General features: G+C 44.3%; 1 protein-coding gene across 2 annotated transcripts in view; it reads left to right on the top strand.

Moving 5' to 3' along the window:
- Positions 1-12,259, top strand: part of CCN4 (cellular communication network factor 4) — a 35,793-nt gene extending 23,534 nt beyond the window's left edge. The window contains exons 2-5 of one of the 2 annotated variants that reach the window (XM_057429827.1): positions 4,716-4,989; positions 9,056-9,313; positions 11,206-11,399; positions 11,889-12,259. In XM_057429827.1, the coding sequence (XP_057285810.1) occupies positions 4,716-4,989; positions 9,056-9,313; positions 11,206-11,399; positions 11,889-12,188 (1,026 nt within the window). In that variant the 3' untranslated portion in view covers positions 12,189-12,259. Of the gene's footprint in view, positions 1-4,715; positions 4,990-9,055; positions 9,314-11,205; positions 11,400-11,888 lie in introns of those variants that run through there. The other variant, XM_057429828.1, reaches the window with a different exon arrangement.
- The last annotated feature ends 9,920 nt before the right edge of the window (positions 12,260-22,179 follow it).

Raw genomic sequence — 22,179 nt, 5'->3', positions numbered from 1 at the left:
TGGCAGGTCGAGAAAGGCTTCATCATGTTTTAATGAGAATGGACTTGTACTTCCAAAAGCAGCAAAATTACAAACCCATTAATAAATAGTGGTGGAATATATTCTCCTTAGCATTCAAGAAAACAAATCTGCAGACCGCAAGATGGAAGAGGAGTGATGCAAAACAGGTTAAATACAAGTACCTGGAAAAGCTAACTTATTAGCAGGCACATTCTTTTATGTTTCTAACATTTTAAAATAAACTTGTCAAATCTCCATCACTGTGTTTTTTGGTCTTAAATTTCTCTTCATTCTCGTTTTGGATTGATTAACTATCCCACTGTCCTCCTACACGTTACATTTGCCATAAAGTCATGGTTCCTGAAACCTTAAATTACTTGATAGTCTTTTGTTTGTTTGCTTCCAGGTAAGGATGTCCATTGATGAAGGCCATTACAGTCTGATTTCCTGTTGATAGCCAAAAGTTTTATTGTGGTATTTATAAAGCATTATTCATGATGTCTTAACCATCATACCTATTCATAACGAAGTGTCTGTATCTCAAAACGTTATGGGACATTGAAGTAGTAGGGCTGGATTACTTTTCTAAAGGAATTTAGATATTCCAGCTGTGAAAGCTGACCATGGAAAAGGAAAAGCCAAGAATCTCCTAAATCTACAGAATTGTTTCTCCCATAGCAAAGCTCTGAGGGACTTAAGAGAGGAGACGAGCAGTGCTTGGAAGCTGCTCAGGTTGTATATTTTTTCTAGTATCCAATGGACAGCAGTTTTCAAAGGCTGGGTTTTGGTTGGGTTGCAGTGGAGCCTAGGACATGGTGTCATGTCCACCTCTCCATGCCTTCCCTATTAGCAAAATATGGCAGTCATAGTATTTTGATGCCTGCCCACACTGATTAATTGAAGATGCTCATGTAGTCCACACCATGTGTCCTTCCTATGGCTGACTTAGATATACCACTGGATCCTTCAGCTGGCACATCAGGAATTACAACAGTTAATAATTGAAAGGACATGTGAAAAGTCTTCTTGGCCAGCTCAGGTTTTAGACCTAGAGAAAGGTCTGTTAAATAATTTACTCTAAATTCACGTCCATCGCAAACCAGCACGATTCCCAGCTACTCAGTGCTTTACAAGAATTCAGCCTCAGTCCTTCATCTATTAACTAAAACCACAGGACTAGCAAGGTTCCTCTTTGCTACGTGTGTTGATTCACACTTTCATATCTACACAGGGTAGAAGCTGTTTGCTTGCTCATGTTGACAATAGAAATAAGGGGCTGTGAAGGGATTTACTCACAGGGTTGGGCCATAGCAGTGGGCTCTTTAAATAGCTGTGTGAATTTTTTCTGTGTACCTGGATTTGATTATTAAGCACTTTTTTTTAATGATCAGCAACAAAGTAAATAGGTTTATTGCACTTGTAGAGGCCTCTCTTCTCAAGTGACAGATTATTGTACCTATTCAAATTACTGCTAGTGGAATGAGGAATGCTGCTGTTAAAAGGCCAGGGCTTTTCATTGATTTGAATGTTCCTCTTTTAACAACTTTGGCAGCATCAAAGAGGCTTAAATTGGGAGTAAATTATACTGGTATGTTTTAGTTGAAACATGACTTTAAAGGTGATTTTAAGCCAACTTTAAGGCCAGCTGTTTGTAAGGGGGGTCTTAATGGAATTGGGAACTATACCCAGAGCAAACACTGCCTATTTGGCAGTGATTATCAATGTGTTAACAATTTAGTGTTCTGTATAGAGGGTAACTAATTACTAAGATGTTTAAATACACCCTAAGATAAAGCAATAGCAGCAGGTTTAGAAATGTGCTTTAATAAAGTCTGTGTCTTTTAACAAGGATGCTGCAGAAGACAGTAAAAGGGCTTTGCAGAGGTATTCATCTCATCAGCTGTGGGATTGCAGTGCTTGGGGATGCATTAACCTGTAAAGCCTTGAGTTAAGACATTTTCTTCATGGAAAGCCTTTTGTTTGAGTCATCTGAAACTGTAAAGAGGACAAAACACTGGGGAATATATAGTGCAGTACAAGTTAGCCAGGAATGACTGACAGAAAGTTCAACATGATCCACAAACGTGCACTTGCAACCCAGAGAGCCAACCGTATCCTGTTCTGCATCAAAAGGAGCGTGACCAGCAGGTCGAAGGAGGTGATCCTGCCCCTCTACTCTGCCTTTGAGACACTTCACCTGGTGTACTGTGTTCAGCTCTGAGGAAGCAGCATGAGAAGGATGTGGACTTGGAGTGAGTCCAGAGGAGGCCACAAGGATGATCAGAGGGCTGGTGCAGCTCTCCTGTGAAGACAGGCTGAGAGAGTTGGGCTTGTTCAGCCTGGAGGAAAGCAGCCTCCCAGTACCTAAACAGGGACTACAGGAAAGTTGGAGAGGGTTTTTTACAAGCATATGTAGTGATAAGGCAAGGGAGAATGGCTTTAAACTGAAAAAGGGGAAATTTAGATTACATATAAGGAAGAAATTCTTTACTGTGAGGGTAATGAGGCACTACAACAGGTTGCCCAGAGAAGCTGTGCCCCATCCCTGGAAACATTCAAAACCAGGTTAGATGGGGCTTTGAGGAACCTGCTCTAGTGGAAGGTGTCTCTGACCATGGCAGGGGGTTGGAATTGGATGATCTTTAAGGTCACTTCCAACCAAAACCATTCTATGAATGGATGGAATTGCCTTAGTAATTTCCAGTCCTTGACTTTCCTTGTCTGAACTTTGTAGAGCTACATACTATTTCAGCCCTCACTTCTTGTCACAATAAAGGTCTTTCTGGACCTCATGTACCCAAGCAGGGTCATGCTCTGGCTGCTTTTGATAGCCCATAAATAACCTTGTTTGTTTCTGTACCTGAAGTTCTGAGCCCTGCTTGACTCCCATGTGCAGCTCCAGTTTTCCATGCAGTAATCCTGGTAGAAAAGGCACCTTTTTGCTTGTCACTGGGCTGATTTGCACCCTTCCAGAATCACAAGCATGGCTGGTGCTGTTAAATGTCATCCAGAGTTTGCTCTGCAGGGACTGGAGAACGCAGAAGGCAATGAAACTCTGCCCTCTGTGGGTTTCTATCAGCTGAGGTACCGCAGCTCTCCATTATCTCAGTAATAGTGACCTGAACGTGTCTGCTGGAGTAGCATCACTTTGTTACACAAAATCCCTTTTATACCTTGATTTACTTTGATCAGATTTTTAATCTGATTATCAGATTTTTAATTAACTTGTACTTGTGGGATTTTTTTTTTTTTTCCTTGCTTGCCAAGGAAATGGAGATCAGGAAGTGGAAACTTGGCAGTATCCTCCCCATAAAAGTTCTCCTTCCTTTCTCACCATGCTGGCAAATATTTGTGCATGGCTAATGGAAGAAGCACTAACATTATGAAGATTCACTTGCACTCATCCAACTTAGAGTTCCCACAGTGGCTCCGTGTAGGACAACAGCATGTGTCAAAAGACAGAGGTGGAAAATCACTGCAGAAATATTCCAGTTGTTTGATTTCGTGGGTGAGGGAAATATCATGGGAACTCCAGTGAGATCTGGAAGAGCCCATCATAAATCCAAGAGTCTCATGACTACTTTAGGATGCACAGAGAGTGTTTCTGCTGAATATGGTAGACTGGACACTGTGAAGGTTGGATAAGGGTGGTTGTCAGAGTGCTTAGAAGAAATAGATGACTTTAATTAATTAATTAAGTTATAAATTAATTAATTAATTTTAATTGTTATAGCCATACTGTGGTTTAGGACTAGGACTCTGTCAGGGAGCTGAACTGCATGTGTTTTGTGTTATAGGGATGGAGATGATAGATAAGCAATATATTTTTCAGACAGAGATGGGTGAACTTGTGAATTATGGTGCTCACAGACAGCCAGATTTTGGCTTCAGAGGTTCTTTTTCCTTCCTTAACCTCATCTCTACTCAAGTCAAAGGACTAGGACATTGTAAGGCAGCAGTTGTGCTATTATCAGTATCAGAAGAAGAGAGAAAATGACCAAGACATCCTCAGGGCATCCATGATGGAGTGCTAGGTCTGTGGGTTCAGATCATTCGTACAACACAGATGTCCATGAGTGGCTGTGAGGATGGTGGACTCACAGGTCTATTCCTCGTACCCTTGTGGATTTATGAGATCCAGTGTTTTGGATTCAAGACCCACACAAATATGGATAAACCTGAAGAAGATGAGGCCAAACAGGCCCACATGAGCTTTCCCACTGTAACATGATACCCTTTACCTTTATCAATGACTGATGCACATGTAAGCCTTTAAGTAGCCAAGAGAGGCCCTAGAGCCATCTCTCAATCAACAAGGACAAGCTATAGGTGGCACAATCCTTTGTCAGAGCCAGGCACCACAGGGTAGCACAGCCTGGACACACCACACCTTCTTCTCATGTGTCAGAGGGAGGGTTTGACACGTTTGCTTATGGAGAGAGACCTCTGTTTAGGGAGGAGAGGTCTGGAAAAGGCTGAGTACAGCAAACTGGGGCAACGCAGTTTAGATACCAATCTGAGCTGCAGAGCATTTGCCCTAACCTGGTATCTGAGAGATACATGACAGCAGTGACAGCTCCCTTTCCATGTCTCTTTGACATTTACCCATTAGTTTCCTTGCAGACCAAAGGGGATTATAATTGAGGACTAGTCACCAAAGGGTTTGCAAGAACCTTCTCTGAAACGCTCTCCAAGCTGTGTTTCTTTGTTTGTAGGCCATTGCCCAGACCACCGCCACCACCATGACCCCCACCACAACAGAGACCTACACGCGGGCTCAGTACTGTAAGTGGCCATGTGAATGTCCGAAGTCCCCACCTCGGTGCTCGGTGGGCATCAGCCTGGTCACAGATGGCTGCGACTGCTGCAAGACGTGTGCCAAGCAGCGTGGAGAGAGATGCACTGAGGCCGACACTTGTGACTTCCACAGGGGCTTGTACTGTGACTACAGTGGAGACAGACCTAGGTACGAAATAGGAGTATGTGCACGTAAGTGATGTACATATATTTTTGACTTAGACAAGCACTGGCAGCTCCCCTCAGTTTGAGCAGTGGCTGAGATTTATCTCATTAGATACTTGACTGTACGCTCATCAGCTCCTCTGTTCACCACCTTCCATTTCCTTATAGCTGTCTTCATTTCAGGGCAGCTGGCTGGATGAGAAATGGCATCTGAATTTGTGCTCTTTGAGTTGACTGCAGCAAAGAGCAATGAGCAGCCAGCATCTGAAGGTCTTCAGATTTAGAAGTAGATGATTTTATATACCCTGCAATAGTAAAAGGTGCTGTAGGGTGTTGGGCATGAAGGAAACATAGATATACAGTTGTCTTTAAAGACAAGCAGTGTGGGTGTCTACAGTAAGGAACACTTCTGGTTTATTCTCAGTAGTGGATCCCTGAGAAATATAGCATGTGGTATCCTGTCCAATAGGGTTGGGGTTGAATCATCTCCTAGCAAATTTTCTTGGTGACAAATTGAGGTCTGAGCCTTAATCTTACAGACATGTCAGCTGCCATGAAGCAGAAGGATTTCTTCCTGCCTGTCATAAGAAAATCTTGGTGGGATAATTCATGTGACTGGAATGTTTTTATGCAAAAAGAAATGAGGTAATGTTTGTATGTCTGGGTTATGTCCACTTGTTCTGAGATCCAGAACATGGGGGGAATCCAACCTGCTCAGAAATGCCATAAATGATTGAAAATCATTACTCTGGGAATGATTAAAAGTGAAAGGATCATGAATAAATCTACAGAGGTCGCTGATCAGAAATGATGCTGACTGTTTAGCATGATATTAGAAGATACTGGTTACAACTTTAGGTTCATAAAAAGGAAAATGTCACTTGGAGGAATATGACCACAAATGGTACTAATAGAAAATGCAGATTGGAAGGAAACCTGGAGGAGAGCTGCTTGTGAGATGGATAGAATAACTGATCCACAGGAAAGAGGAAAGATTGCAAACACTGGGCTTCAATAAACTTAGAATATCAGCAGAAGCTTTGAAGGGGCAACTCTAAGGAGTAAAGAGGTTTGGGATAGCTGACAGAAATACTAGGGGTTGTAAGGAAGAGTGGTAAAAAATAAGCTTGGCTTTGCATTAGCTTATCCACGAAAAAACAAGCATGCAGAAAGAGCAATCTAAACAGATTTTGTAGTGTGCGGACAAAATAACAAGAAAAGAAGGTATGTGACGTAAGCTTAAACAGTGATTTTTAAGATTAGAAAAGATCTAAGGTTAAGAAAAGAGGATATGAAATTATTCAAATGTATTGTCTGGAGTGCGTGTGAAGCATTCGTGGGAGGTCTGTAAGAACAGGTTAGACAAACGTGTCAAGAATGGCATTGTTACAGCTGGCCCTGTGCTGGGAGAGGCAAACCAGCTGGATGTTGTCTCAAAGCTACCTCAGCCTTCCTAGACTTCTTTGGAAACATTCATGTCGCTTCACATTTGTGTATTTAAATGCTTGATTTCTTGGTTGGATATTCTGGGGGAGGGGGGGTGTAGTCCTCCCATACACGACAGGCATTCAGTATGTCCTGTGACAACAGCACTGTGCTGTAGGAAGGTTGATCCCCAGCTTCCCCAGTTTGGCCTGGAAGGATTCTCAATCTGCACTTTCACATCATAGAAACGTAGAATTACAGAATCATAGAAAGTTTTGGGTTGGAAAGGACTGCAAGATCATCCACTTCCAACCCCCCTGCTGCCACAACAATATAATAGAATCATAGAATAGAATCATAGAATAGTTAGGGTTTGAAGGACCTTATGATCACCCAATTCCAACCCCCCTGCCATGGGCAGGGACACCTCACACTAAACCATCTCACCCAATGCTCTGTCCAACCTGGCCTTGAACACCGCCAGGGATGGAACATTCACAACTTCCTTGGGCAATCCATTCCAGTGCCTCACCACCCTTACAGTAGAGAACTTCTTCCTTATATCCAATCTAAACTTCCCCTGTTTAAGTTTTAACCCATTACCCCTTGTCCTATAACTAAAGTCCCTAATGAAGAGTCCCTCCCCAGCACCCCTGTAGCCCCCCTTCAGATACTGGAAGGCTGCTATGAGGTCTCCACACAGCCTTAATTCCCTATTATATTCCCTATTATGTGACATTCATGGCTATAAGGCGAGGGGCACTGTGGTGTGCAGAGCTGAAGGGCATGTGAAGTAGGTCTTCCCATAGTTAGGAAGTGGAGTGGCTTGTCTCTGGCTGCCACAGAAAGCTGTGGTCTTCCCCTTGCTTCAGCATCCAGATAGATGCACATGACAGGATCTGCTGACATGTTCTTTTCATGCACTGGGACATATACAGATCACATCATACATAGATCACATCACTCCACTCTGATCACACCAGATCAGATACTGCTGGGACCACAGGGTGACTGAAGGCAAGAGTGGGGCTCTTGAGCTGGGTGTTGGGGACCAACTGCTGTGAGGAATTTGCTTTGCAGCTGGATGCCAAAAAGCCAGGTCTAGAGAATCCAGTGCATGCAGGACTACAGAAACAATGGAATTTGTGGAAAATAAAGATCCTGAAAGATCACAGAATTCTTTCAGGTGCTGGGAAAATGAATGGGGTGAGAATGTGAGAAATTCAAGTTGTGTCTGGACTGGCATGGTGAGATGCGTCCAAGATCTGGTCACCTGGACATCAGATAGGAGCCTCAATACACATCTCCTTTTGTTGGCTTTTTTCTGCACCGAAGCAGAGACAGCAGGATGCTGAGCACATGCTCAGGTGGGGAGGCAGGCATTGTGCACGGGACCAGGGATGTGACAGGAAGAGCTATGTGCTCCCAAAGAGCCTAACTTAGATGCAGATTCAACGAGGTTCTACATGAAAGCATTAAACAGCTCCTTTGTGTATGTTCAGGATGTTCTCATGATGAACCTCCCGATGTATGAGACCTGCATGAGGCTGATTTAACACAGTCCAGGAGGGATATGCTGGTAGCAGAGTACCAGATAATACAGCATTCTCTTGAGCTGTCATAATCTGTGTGTACACCTCGAAGTTTAGCTGAGTTCTCAACTCCAGCTCCAGCACTGAGTGATGTCTCTTCAATACAAAGACAGAAGCATGATCAAAATTGGAGCTGAACCTGCCCTTCAAATAGCAAGAGCTCTCATTTTTGTACAGAAAAAGGGATTTGTGTTTGATGTTTTCATTCAGCCCATTCTAAAATTAGGAAGCCTTTTCAGAATTTGAACCCAGCCTTTCAATCCATGTTAGCCTTGAAGCAGCCACATTGCAGCTCCATTTTCAACCAGACTCAAAACTTAAGCAACCTGATCGGTGCATGCACACTGCCTCCGTGTGAACAGACAAGAAAGTGAACCTTGAATTTTCCATTAGATTTGTGTCACTGGTTCCAAATAACTGTTACAACTTTGAAATAAGAAGTGGCTGCTTTTTGAACCAATGCGATTTCTGTTCATGGGCAAGCAAAAAGTTTGATTTTTTTTTTTTTGTGATTTTATTTTAAAATATTCATAAAATACCGGGTTTTGTGGCCTTATAATGTATTACTTCATTTTCCAAGAAAACTGTTCTGTGATAAACTGAAGTTGCCTAAATATAGGATTCTAGTGCCATTTTAAGCACTTCCTCACTTGGGTGTTCTGCTGTTGCTTCAGAAGGTGTTGTGAAGAGCTGAGTCATATTTGCAACTCCATGTGGTCCTCCCATATATCCCTGAAAACATTAGATTTCACCCAATACTTATTTAATTACTTTTATTGCTCCTTCTTTTGCCAGCAGGCTACAAAATGATTTTTAAATGAGAATTCATGGATAAAACACACTTCTTTTCTCCATGACGCATTAAAAGATTCTTCTTTTTTTTTGCTGTGATTCAGAATGAAAACTTTTTCCTAGATGGTGTAACCACATTTGGCTCAGCATCACGCTGACCACATCATCCCACAGCCATGTCTCCATGTTGGCTCCATTAGCCAGGGAGCAGCTTGGTACAGCAGCACATCAGCATTATTCTAACAGTGATCTGTGTATCTTTCTCTCTTCTTCTTTCCTTTCAGAGATTGTTGGTGTAGGATGTGTCCTCAACGGGGTCAGGTATAACAATGGGGACACGTTTCAGCCCAACTGCAAATACAACTGCACGTGCATTAATGGGGCCGTGGGCTGTATTCCCATGTGCACAAACTCACGTCCTCCCCTTGTCTGGTGCCCAAACCCAAAGCTGATTAAGTTAGCAGGGAAGTGCTGCGAGCAGTGGATTTGTGATGACTCCAAGAAGATCAGGAAGACATCTCCACGACACATCTCTTCCGCAGGTATGGTTGGACTGAAGTGGACTTCCCTGTCAATGGGCAACTGGAAGTCAGTCTAAAGCCAAAGTATCAGCTTGTAGCAGCAGGCATCTGGTCTTTGTGTGAATGAGGCACAGAGACTCCAGCATGTAGTGAAGGAGAGGACATGTGAAACACAGCGGTGTTCTTGAACTGCTCAGCAGCAATGTGAGATTCACCAAGCATGCCTGTGTGACAAAGCCCCCTCTGAAGCACACATCTGCTGGCACTTGGAAGATGTCACAAGTCCTTTTTACATCACCAGTTTGTATTCAGTCTGGGCCCTCTGCAAAGCAGTTTAATTTGGGACTGAGTCTTTCTGTCTGGGTTATAGACTCAATATAAGGAAGAATTCTTCCCTGTAAGGGTGCTGAGGCACTGCACAGGTTACCCAGAGAAGCTGTGGCTACCTCATCCCTGGAAACATTCAAAACCAGGTTGGAGAGGGCTTTGAGCAACCTGCTCTAGGGGAAGGTGTCCCTGCCCATGGCAGGGGGTTGGAACTGGGTGAGCTTTAAGGTCCTTTCCAACCCAAACCAGTCTGGGATTCTGTGATTTTAAAGTCCCTGTATTTTAGTAGTCCCAAACTTACATAACACCTTGAAAACATTTACTGTGGAACCTTCACTGCCAGTTCACAGTTCTGGACTGATTGAACTGAATTCTGACATTATTGAACTACATTATGTATCACATAAAGTATCTTCTTTCCTCACACTCACATTCATAGTGAGGATCATGTAGCTCACTGCACAGAGCTGGCGCCATTTGCCTCTGATCCCAAAGGCTCAAGATGGACTTACCCTGCCATACGTCTTAAATTTATCCTCATGACACCCTGTGATGCAATGTAATGACATTAGCCACATTAGCTCCATATTTTAGACTATCTCACAAAAGCAGAGCTCAAGGACACATGGAATGCTTGCTGTAAACCAGGATTTTGGTTCCTTACTGGTAAAGGTTTTATTCCCAGTCCTTAATCTGTATTTTTGCTGCACAAAACAAAGCCTCAGTCTCCATTTTGTGGGTTAAACCCACTAGAGTTTCACCCTCACATGTCCGTGGTAGCTTTGAACTGTAGGTCCAAATTCAAAACATCTACTACTGAAATTAAACTTATGTCTTCATGGCCTGTGTCCCAAAATGGGCATAACACAGCTTTCCTTGCCTGACCTTTTCTCTCATAAGTAGAAGCCTTATAAAAGCAAGGCTAACAGTTACTACATTTAACAGAATAACTAATAGAGTAATAAACCTAATACTGAGAGAGCTCAGCACAGCAGTTTCTATCAGAGCTTTGCCTGCAGGCTGTACTGTGAGTCAAAGACCAGTGGGGACCTTGGCCGAGGCTGTGAAGGAACCTGAACTGGGGTTGTCAGCTGCTTTCAAAAGAGAGCCCACCCCTTCTTCAAGTAGCTGCTGAGCCCTCTGAGAGCTATTCAAGCTGCTCTTCCTCCTACTGAAAGGCAGTGGCTGCTTCCCAAGCCCCTCGGCCATCCAGCAGGCTGTTGACCACTTTCTGTTACAGAATCAATTGAATGGGCTCAGAAATAAACCTTCATCCCTTTTCTGCACTGTCTGTAATTGTTTGCATTGTGGCAGCACCTGGGGGTCCCAGACAAGGACCCCTTGTGTGAGGCTGCAAAGGGAGATAAAGAAATGAGCCCTGGCCCCAAGCGCTCGCAGCACCAGAGGGTCTGACACAAAGTAGGTCAGCAGCAAAGGGGGTGGGATGAGAGGGTTCACGGGAATGCTGAGCCACTCCGCTGTGATTTCAGGGTTAGTGGCCTGAATGTGTAATGAGCTGGGGAGAGGGGGTTTAATATGGAGAGCTGTTGCGGCTGAATAACATGGGGTTAATCTGGTCCCCGCAGCGTACGAGGGAGAGGATGAAGCCTGGCAGAAGAACTGCATCGTGCACACCTCCCCCTGGAGTCCCTGCTCAAAGACCTGCGGGCTGGGCATCTCCACCAGGATTTCCAATGACAACGACCAGTGCCGGCTCCTGAAGGAGAGCCGCCTGTGCAACATGCGGCCCTGCGAGGTGGATATCACCAAGCACATTAAGGTGGGGACTGCCCCTATGCACAGCCCCGGAGCTTTGTCTGGACACGGGGTTAGCTGTTGTTTGGCAGCATTCAGGCATCTGAAGGCTGCACTTCTACATGGACTTTCTGTGCTGCAAAGAGGTCAAGAACATGTCCCCCCTGTGCTTCCACATGCCGGTGTGAAAATAACCCCTTGAGAGCTTTAGTTCCAGCCAGAGGGTCCTTGCAAGGAAAGGCAAGCCAAGTCCACTGTGCTCACTGTTCAGATGGACCTGGGACTCAGCTAGTGGAAGAACACTGGTGCGCTGCTGGTCATGGCTATGAGCTGCATTTGCAAGTACCCTACTTGCAGCTTTTAGATTCATGTGTCTAAGCATGTAAAACTGCCACAGCTTCTAGATCAGGGCTGTAAAATGCTTCCTAACAGCTTCAAAACCCTTTAAGTAAGGGGAAGGTCCTACTTGTGTCAGCAAGATATATTAACCTGTCTCTTTTCTGTTCTGATTTAGCCTGGGAAGAAGTGCTTGGCTGTCTACAGGGCCAATGAACCAACGAACTACACCATCTCAGGATGTGTGAGCAAAAGTCCATATAGACCCAAGTACTGTGGTGTCTGCACAGACAATAGGTGCTGCACACCCTACAAGTCCAAGACTATTGAAGTGAGGTTCCAGTGCCCAGACGGAACTGAGTTTTCCTGGAAAATCATGTGGATCAATGCTTGCTTCTGCAACCTGAACTGCAAGAACCCAAACGACATCTTTGCCGACTTGGCTCATTACCATGATTACTCTGAAATCGCTAATTAAATAGGCTGAATGCTGGAATTGACCCATTGCTCTGATTTTACAGAGGATTTAAAATAAAAGGAGAATCTTCATCCACTGCCAATGTACAATTTGTTTTTTTCCTGAGCTAGGATGTTAAGTCTCCTTGTTTTGCCACCCTGTTTTTGGAAAGGCCTTGAACAAGCAGTATTTTCAACTCTAATAGAAATCCATCCATTAACAGCAGCCAAAAATTCCTCTATGCACAGATTCCAAGACTTAAATTACAGGCCCGCTGGCACTGTCATAGGCCAACAGTTTAATTACCCAAAGGAAAGAATAGTACACTAGTACAACAAAAGTATGGCTGTCCACAGCTTAGACATGAGATTCAGGTATCATTACTGTCATCTCTTGATTAATGTGGTCTAAGCTGGGAAATGAGCATTGGCATACCTGTTTAATTTTCAATACCACACTTCAGTCTTCGCTGCTGATCATCAGGACTAGACTCTAGTCTCTAACACACAGCCCTAGAACTAGCCCTCTGTCATTCTCAGTCAGATCCTACCTCATGGTGAAACCCATGGGAAAAGCCTAGAGAGAACAAAGTTTCTCCTGAGCTCTCTGTGCGATGTCTGCCTCTCACTTCATGAGGCTGGGCCCAAGAACCTCTGTTTCCTTCTCTCCTTGGACTCACCTAGATCTCTTAGAGCACCTTGTACCAGGGATGTTTTTACAGTTTCTCTGCCTGCTCTGATCTTGAACAGCCTGGATGCTCTGAATCCAAAATGACCACACTAGAGCTCATGTTTTCAGGATAGATCCTCTTATCTGTGGGTTATGTTTTGCTTCTAGGCTAGCTCTGAGGGATGAAATGCAGGGTCAGATGACAGATGAAGGACAATACCTCATGTACCCATTTATTTACATAGAAATGGCACATGCCTGGGGACCACCATCTCCTTCTGTGTGTTACCAACACACAGGTCCCACTTCCTACTGACACCCTGCCAGTGACACATACCTTTGTTTTACATGGCTGGAGTAGAAGAAAGGAGGCATGCGTTACAGAGGTTAGGATGAAAAAGGAGAGGACAACCTTTGGCATAGCTTCTGGTGCACTGGGTGCAACTGGGCTGCTGCTTGGAGTAAACTTCAGTGTGAATATTTTCTGCAGAAGTGGTTTCACATGCAAACATCAGCCAAAAAATTGTCACTACCTTTCCAGGCAATCAGTTTGTTGTCATTGAAGGGTGATAGAGCCAGTTTTATTCTCCGATAAACTGTTAGCACAGCACCCATGCACCATTGCACATTGGCTGTTGCTTCACTTGGGAGAGTAGAAATGTATTTCTGCATGAAGAACTGCAATATCTGCTTCCAAAGTACCTGATGGCACAGCAAAACTGCTGAATCATGCATGGCTTGGAGGCTGGACCAGTACAGGGCTGAACTTGGGATGATGCAACTGGTTTACATCAGTCACTTCTTTTGCTTTAGTTTCAATTGGCAAGTTGTTTTTCTTCAATTTGGTAACCCAGAGAAAGATGGATTCTAGGGAGACATGAATCTTTCTGGCTATGGTAAAACTTCTTGTAAGCAGGCTGAAAATAGCACAATCCTTATGTAAAAACAAATAGGAAAAATGCTGCACATCTTCAAAAGCTGTTAACTTCAGTAGCTTCTATTTTTTATACATATACAAGGATTTGGCCCATAGATTTTTCATAGAGCTAGGTTGTTCCTTAATTCAAAGCTTTTACAATTTCTCTTTTGAAGCTTTGTTGACATGTGGTGGCATTGGGCATAATGTTTCTTGGCAGTGTTCAAGGCCAGGTTGGACCAAAGCCTTGGTGACATGGTTTAAGGTGAGGTGTCCCTCTGCATGGCAGGGGGATTGGAACTAGATGATCTTAAGATCCTTTCCAACCCTAATTGTTCTATGATTTGGTGATTCTAAATCCCCAATGGCAGAAAATAAGGGTGATCCCTGCCTGTGTGTTCCAGTGCCGGCACAAAACACCTCTCCTCTTTGTTCCTCTGTTCATAAGGAACTTGAAGACACCGGTACTTTTCAAGATTCAGCCTTGTGACTGCTTTTAGCCTGGATGAAGTGACAGGAGAGGTCACATCTGACCTTTTCACCTCCACCCTAATGAACCTCAGCACTTGCAAAACTAAGCATGTTTTATTTCAAACTCCATCACTTGGGAAAAAGAGGTCCATGGGAGCATATGAAGAAGTGGCCCTGGCCAACAAGCTGATGATGTTTTCCAAAGGGAAAATTGTTTTTATTGAAGTGCTTGGTAAGGAAGCCTTCCTAGGACTTGTTTATCAGTCAGATCCCTTAAATATGACTTGGAATCGCGTCTCTAATTCTTGCTCATCCTAAAATACAATATGTGTGTGTGTATATACACATGTATATATATGCATATATACATACCCGTGTATGTATATGTGTATGTACACATAACGAAAATATCATGTGCATGCATTTATATAATTTTGTAGAAAATGTTATATATAAAACCGTATATGAAAATGCCCATGAATATAGACTTATATATTGACATACATATATGCCTACAGTGCACAAAAGGTGGTGCATAAAACGGAATTCACAAATATACATATAAACATATATATATGTATAAACATATATATAATATAAATAATATATAATATGTACATAATATGTATAAACATATATATAAACAGTCTTTGTCTTACATGTACACATAAGGAAACAAGCAAACAGGCTCAGAAGACATGCCCAAAACTGTGGCACTTAATAAGCTTGCTTCGCTTTGCAATTAGCTAACACTGTAACCACCATAATCAAATGCTGCGGTGGCTGAAACACACAGCTTTCATTGTGAGATAAAAGAAGCTATTGTAAGCTAATGCATGACCAGCAGCTCCAGTGTGTGTTGGTTTTTAGAGAAGTGAATGCCTGGGAACCACAGATCTCACCCAGCGCACCCAAGATGTTTCTGTTTCTAGCCTGGTTTCCCAAGGGAACAAGGAGCACGAAACTGTAACGTGCATTTGTCTGTCAGGCAGTCCCTTTGTGGGAAACGTCAAACAAAGTAGGCAGAAGAGTGAAGATCTTGGAAGCATTGTGATTCCCAAAATAACAAGTTAAATAAAATAGCAAGACACGGAAGAAACCCACCACACTGCCCCCACTAAAAGCTCACACACATCTGCCAGGCAGCCGACACATCTAACACATCTACAGTGTGGCCCAACCACATCAGCAGCATTAAGGGCTTTTGAACAGATGCGCCATTTGGAAACAAGCAGCCGTGGAAGAGGGACAGCTGAAGGCATCACAGATGGGGAACAGTGGTTATTACACTGCTGTAAAAGGGTTTTGTGGGGGCTTTGGGCACAAACGCATAGGAAACCAAGCCTCACCAGCTTGTGCGACTCTTTGTCTGATGATACTGAGAGGGAAAGAGCAACACTTGTAGCCAGTGAATTTGCCTGGCAGTTTGTGATACATTAGAAAACCTTTGTTTTAATGGATGTTTACAAGAAGATTAGCCCTGGAACTAAGGCGATGGACTAGCTTTTAATTTCAGTTCCCTGGCTCCCTGTGCGCTGGGCAACTCATGTATCTTTACAAAAGAACTTTTGTAGTTACTGTTTAAATACACCGAGGATCTAGATTCTCAAAGGCTTCCATGGATCCAGCCCTTTGCTTTGCTTTTCCTCCATTCTCCAGAGACAGAACAAGGCCCTAGTGTTCATTGCATCTGTTGAAACTTCTCCAGCAGGAGCGTTTGTACAGTGCCTCATACAATGGGTCAAGGTCTCTGCTGGGACCTGAAAGCGGTACCATCATCCAAGAGTGTAACAATAATAGCATTGAGGAGATAACCAGGATCTGTGTGCACGCTGGACCCCTCTGCTGCAGCACTGCAGAGAAAGGCTTGAGAAAGGATGGGAGCAGGGTTTTGAAATCCAGGCTAAACCAAGACAGTTTGACACACGTCCAGCCCATGACAGTCATCCTGTTCAACCTGTAGGCTGGGACAAGGACAAAGGATGGGATTTTAAGGGTCAGCTCATGCTGATACAAATGTCAAGACCCCATTTAGCTCCAGTGACCATCACCACTAGCCTTCTGTACTGACTTCATCCGATCACTACGGTGGCTCAAGCTGCCTTGTTGGGGAGCCCCAGAAAGACAGTTATCCACTTCCTGAAGAAGCAAGCATGTAACTTAGAAAGATGCCTTTGCATGGAGCATTGACTAGGATTTAAAACATCATTTCAGTGTGTGTGCAACTGGAAACAGGGTGTAGTGCAGTTACTGTTTTTCATATGCTCATAGGGCTGTTCTGTGGACATATAATGCTCCAAGAAGACCACAGTATTCAGAAACAGTGTCGTCTTGTAAACTAAATCCTGGGATATTTTTTCTCTTGAGTTTTTGAGGGAGTTTTAAGACAAGCAGTTTGTTATGCTGATGGAGACCGAGCACTCTCATTAACTACAGGCACATATCTATATGCATACCTTTTTCAAACTGTGACTTCCCCATTTAAACAGTTCTACAGAGCTATTTCTCTAAGCTTCAGATGCTGAAATATATGGAAGAATAATGGGGAAACCAGACTGGTTTGGCAGCGTCAGTCTACGTTACTCCAGCTATGTAACATGTATTACCCATTCATATAGCACTGTGGTGAGATTTTATGGGTGGCATGTTGCTGCTATGGTTTAAAGATAGTAAATAACATCATAAGTGGTAAATGATTAATGAATCTATGACTGACAACTCATTTAGAAGCTTAGGCAAGCAAAAGAAGGTGACATACTTTTGCCATTGATACTTCATTTCCTTTTCCAATCTCCTCACCTGGCCAATGTCCAAGTGTGCTTTTGCAATCAGTGACGAAGCACTGAACTGGAGAACACATAAAGCCAAGCATGTGGTGAAAGAGGATGCTCTGAGAGCATTTCCCTCTGTATGACTATTTTGGCAGCCTGGGAAAGCCAGGTGCTCCCTAGCTCACATGTCCTCACATATGTTGTTTGTTTGTTTTTTTCCCCCAGCATTCTTCCTGGACTTGGGGTAGCATGCCTAGAGTCTCTGAGCAAACTAGAGTGTGTCACTCAACTGGATAATCCTGTCTTCTTTAACAGCAAACCTGAGAGGTTGCAGGAGTAACCCGTTTGCAGCAGCCACAGCAGAAATTGTCCAATGATGTTATTAAAGATATGGGGAAAAGCGTTTAAATTAAAGAATCCTTATCCATATCACTGCATTTACATATCCTGACCCCAGTAAGGATTCTACCATTTAAGGAAGCTTGCCTTCCAGCCCGAAGTAGGAATTTAAACCCTTGGAGTGGCCTCCTGTAACTGAACTGTGATGGGTGCTGTGGGCTTGCCTATGGCTGCCGAAACAAGGTGTGAAAGCACCCTCTCCCCAGCCTTCCTCTTCATGTGTTTTTAATGGGTCATTTTTGCTGTTGAGGGAAGCCTTCTGCATTTTTAAGAACTTTCCATCCAGCTATGCCTCTGGCGACAGATCTCAGCAAAGGTAGCACATTTCCCTGCTGCCCCTATAGGCACCAGAACTCTGGTCTGCCCTGTGTCTTCTGCCTGCGTAGGAGGCAGCTGCCAAGCACACGATCTCGCTTGAAGGGCTCTCTGGCTGCTTTCTCAGCCACTGCATTTGGACTAGTCTGGGAAACCCATCACCTCCTAAGCACCTTTCTCTTTCCAGATGAAGTGTTGACCTTGTGCTTGACTCTGCTTCTGTGGGATCTCCCTTGCTCCAAGCTTGCATGAGCAGCAGGGAGGAAATTGCCACAAGTGAATCTAACACTGGCAGCTGGTGATAAAGAACTTATTGGTCACTGGTCATTATCAAACAAAAATAAGAACACATTGCAATCAGTCAATAAATGGCAATTCACAGCTGAAGAGATGCAAATGTAGGCATGAGGTAAGGCAAGGGGGTCTGTCTGTGTGCATCTCACCACTGTGTAAAGGGCTGGGGGGCACCTTTGCTTGGGACAGGCTCTACAAGCTGGTGGACCATGACCTGTACCGATGCCAGGTTCACCATGTGTAGTGAAACCACAGGTCATCAGCCTCATCTCCCCTGCCCATCGTCCTGCATGTAGGGTGTCAAGCATCTCAGGGACCTGCTCACACACACACGTATGCACACACATGGACACACACACGGACACACACACAGAGCCAAGGGATGCAAAGTGCGGGCTGGTGGCAGCTCTTGCTGTTTCCTGGGTGCTGCCACTCATGCAGGCTTTGCCTGGTGCTGCACCGGCCCTCCCTGAGTGCATCAGCAGAGCAAACAGCCCTTCCCTCCCCAGCCCCATTCGTGTGCTGACCTTGACCTGAATGAACACCATAATCCCCCTCAGCCATAAGCAACCGCACAGAGTGGCGGGTCACCCAAGGATATATTTCCCATCTCTGCTGCAGGTCACAGCTCACTGGGATGGTGCTGCTTGGGAAGGAAGAGCTGCCCACTGTCCCCCTTTCCAACCCTTGGGTTCTTTTGAGATGCCCAGTGATGTCTGCATCCCATGCCTGATGTACTTCCCACAGCCACCGGTGACAAAACCAGGGTGTATATATGGGGTAGGGGACTGCCTCTTTAATTACCTCCGAATAACAATTGTCCTCCAGCCCCCAGGAGGTGCTGAGTGAGCAAGCGATCCCTATGCTGAGCTGCAGGGAATAGACACTGAACTGTTTGGCAGTTGCAATCAGAAGCCTTTTTTTCTTTCATTCTTTCTTTTTTTCCCCCCCAACGCTGGTCAGCAGCTGTGTTGTTTGTAAAATGAATGGAGCCCTTAATGAAGCAATAGATAGAAACAGTGAGAGCCTCTGTCTGCCTGTTACAAAGGGCTGAGGGGGAAGGGCTGATCTCTTAAAATACCCTGACATCCTTTCCCTCAGTTATTTAAACATTAGGCGCAGCAGCGATCAGCTATCAACATAAAGCCTATATTTGGCTCAGTGGAAACACTAAATCCACACATCAAACCAGCTGTTCATATATATACAGAGCAGGAGACAATTTCAGTTCCAGTGAAATGGTGCAAACCAGTGCAAAATAGTGTAAAACCAAGCAGACAGCATGTGGGAATGGAGAGGATCATGCTGCAATGAGACACTGCTCACTGTGTTGTGTTGGTAGAAACAACAGCCCACGTTACCTCGACGATTGCAGCAGATACACTGCCCAAGATGCAAAAACAGACAGGAAGAGGATTCCAGCACTGGATAGAAAAAATAAGCAGCTTTGCTATAAACTGTTTTCTCTCCAGCTCAGCCCATTGCTTGCAACACATGACATTAATCATAAAGCTCCAAAACACATCTAGGTTAAAGTTTCCAGCTGTTTAGTCTCTAGGGACTCTTAAAAGAGGGAAGCAGCATCCTTCAGCACAAAAGTCCTGCTGTGACAACATGGTATTGCCACATCCTCTCCCGCTCCTCCTGCGAGGGCAGGGAGGGGAAAAAACACATTGAGGTCCAGCCAGATTTTTGTACAGTAGATGTCAAGTCCCAGGCAGAGGTGGGAAGAACTCAGATTTCGGCAACAACAACATCCTTTCTACTAGTGGTTTTGAAGAGTGCCACTAAGCAAAGGTTTCCTATTGAGATACTGCAATGTGATCAGGAAGCCTCTTGGCCCCTGAGGGCACATTTTGTCTTATACCACCCTTTATAACCCCAAAAGCGCTGTAAGCGATGAAATGCTTATTTTCTGGAAACCTCCTGTTATCCAATCTGAATTTCCTCTGTGCCACAGGAGCTCCTTGCTCTATGATGGCCATTCATACCCTGAGGAAAAGGTGAAACCCCAGCTCATATTTTCTGGTTTAGTGACACTACAGTATCCAGGCTAATTCTGCCTGCAAGAATAACACAGAACTCCAGTTTGCAAGATCTAAGAAGGGGTTTTATAAAAAAAAAACCAAAAAAACACTTTTATTTTATTTCTAACTTTTTATTTCTAATAAATTTGCCACTTTATAAATCTAACAAATTTCTAATAAATCTTCCACTTTTCAGCACAAGTTAAGGATGCCAGAAGACCATTACTGCAAGGAAAGAAGAGTCCTAACTCCTTGTAAAAGGTAGGACACCACTCCTCTGTACCGTCCTCCAGCTTTTCTGCACAGGTACATGCTGTTCCTTGCCAAATGAATACTTTTTGGTACAAAGCTGACATTTAGAGTGGTCCTAGCAACTCTTCACAGCTCAGAAGTGCTCACAGATCCCTTTGTGCCATGTGAGAAGGCTTGGATGCATTCCTTCTCATTAAAGAAGAATAAACTGCCTAGGCTTGACAGGCTCACCATGGTGTCCTTGCGGAAGGAATGATGAGCCACTCTCAGCAAAGCAAGTAACTTTGCCCTTGTTTTGTAAGATGAGTTGGCACAGGTTCCTCCTGCTTTCACTGGCACTGCCTGTGGTTAATCAAATCAAGCCCTTTGCTGGTACCAGTCCAATCATGACTGCTGAATCATCATATCCAGAAGAACCTTGGCTCAGACATGCCAAATATTTGCTTTTGCCTCTTCCTATTGTTGGATTGCTTGAAATGCAGGAGGATGGAGTAGCTGAAGCCAGGACACTGTAACAGTTAATACTGAAGTGAGTTGGGGTTTCTTATTTCTGTAAGGAATAGGCTGGAGTGAAAAAAACACCCCAGACCTCTGAGCACAAAAGTAGGGAATAGCAGAGACATGAGCAAACAAAAAGGATTCAATAGATACAAAGGGGTAACAAGATGTGCTGGTTTTGGCTGGGATAATTTTCTTAATAGAAGCTTGTATGGGGCTACTTTTTGGACTGCTGCTGGAAACTGTGCTGGTAACACAGGGATGTTTTCCTTACTGCTGAGCACAGTGCTTGCCTTAACAGAGAGTCAAGGTCTTTCCTGCTCCTCACAACACCCCACCAGCGAGCAGGCTGGGGGTGCACAAAGAGTTGGGAGAAGACACAGCCAGGACAGCTGACCCCAACTGACCCAAGAGATATTCCAAACCATATGGCCTCATAATCAGCAATAAATGCTGGGGAAGAAGGAGGAAGGGAGGGATGTCCAGCATGATAGCATTTGTTTTCTTAAGTCACTGTGATACAGGATGGAGCCTTGTTATGCCAATGAGAAACAATGAATAAATCCCCTGTTTTGCTCTGCTTGTGGATGCAGTTTTTGCTTTACCTATTAAAATGCCTTTATCTCAACCCACAAGTTTTCTAACTTTCACTCTTCTGAGAGGGGAGTAAGTAAGCAGCTGTGTGGGGCTTACTTGTAGAATCATAGAATAGTTCGGGTTGGAAAGGACCTTAAGATCATCCAGTTCCAACCACCCTGCCATGGGCAAGGACACCTCACTCTAAACCATGTCACCCAAGGCTCTGTCCAACCTGGCCTTGAACACTGCCAGGGATGGAGCATTCACAACCTCCCTGGGCAACCCATTCCAGTGCCTCACCACCCTTACAGGAAAGAATTTCCTCCTTACATCCAATCTAAACTTCCCCTGTTCAAGTTTTAACCCATTACCCCTTGTCCTATCACTACAGTCCCTAATGAAGAGTCCCTCCCCAGAATCCCTATAGCAGCCTTCCAGTATCTGAAGGGGGGCTATGAGGTCTCCATGCAGCCTTCTCTTCTCCAGGCTGAACAGCCCCAACTTTCTCACCCTATCTTCATATGGGAGGTGCTCCAGTCCCCTCATCATCCTCCTTGTGGCCCTTCTCTGGAGTTGTTCCAACAGTTCCATGTCCTTTTTATGTTGAGGACACCAGAACTGCACACAATACTCCAAGTGAGGTCTCACAAGAGCAGAGTAGAGGGGCAGGATCACCTCCTTTGACCTGCTGGTCAAACTCCTTTTGATGAGGCTGAGGATCAGTTGGTGTTGCTGGCTGGGGTTAAACCACAACACAAGACACTTTTATACAGAGTATACTTGATTACTGTACTCCTAGCAAAACATTAAGACACCAGACA

This window comes from Pezoporus wallicus, unplaced genomic scaffold (assembly GCF_028554395.1).
Source record: "Pezoporus wallicus isolate ANWC-B61680 ecotype Strahan unplaced genomic scaffold, APGP_CSIRO_Pwel_v1 contig_7545, whole genome shotgun sequence".
Taxonomy (NCBI): Eukaryota; Metazoa; Chordata; class Aves; order Psittaciformes; family Psittacidae; genus Pezoporus; species Pezoporus wallicus.
Note: the sequence above shows the minus strand (reverse complement) of the source record. Positions and strands in the feature narration are given on the sequence as shown.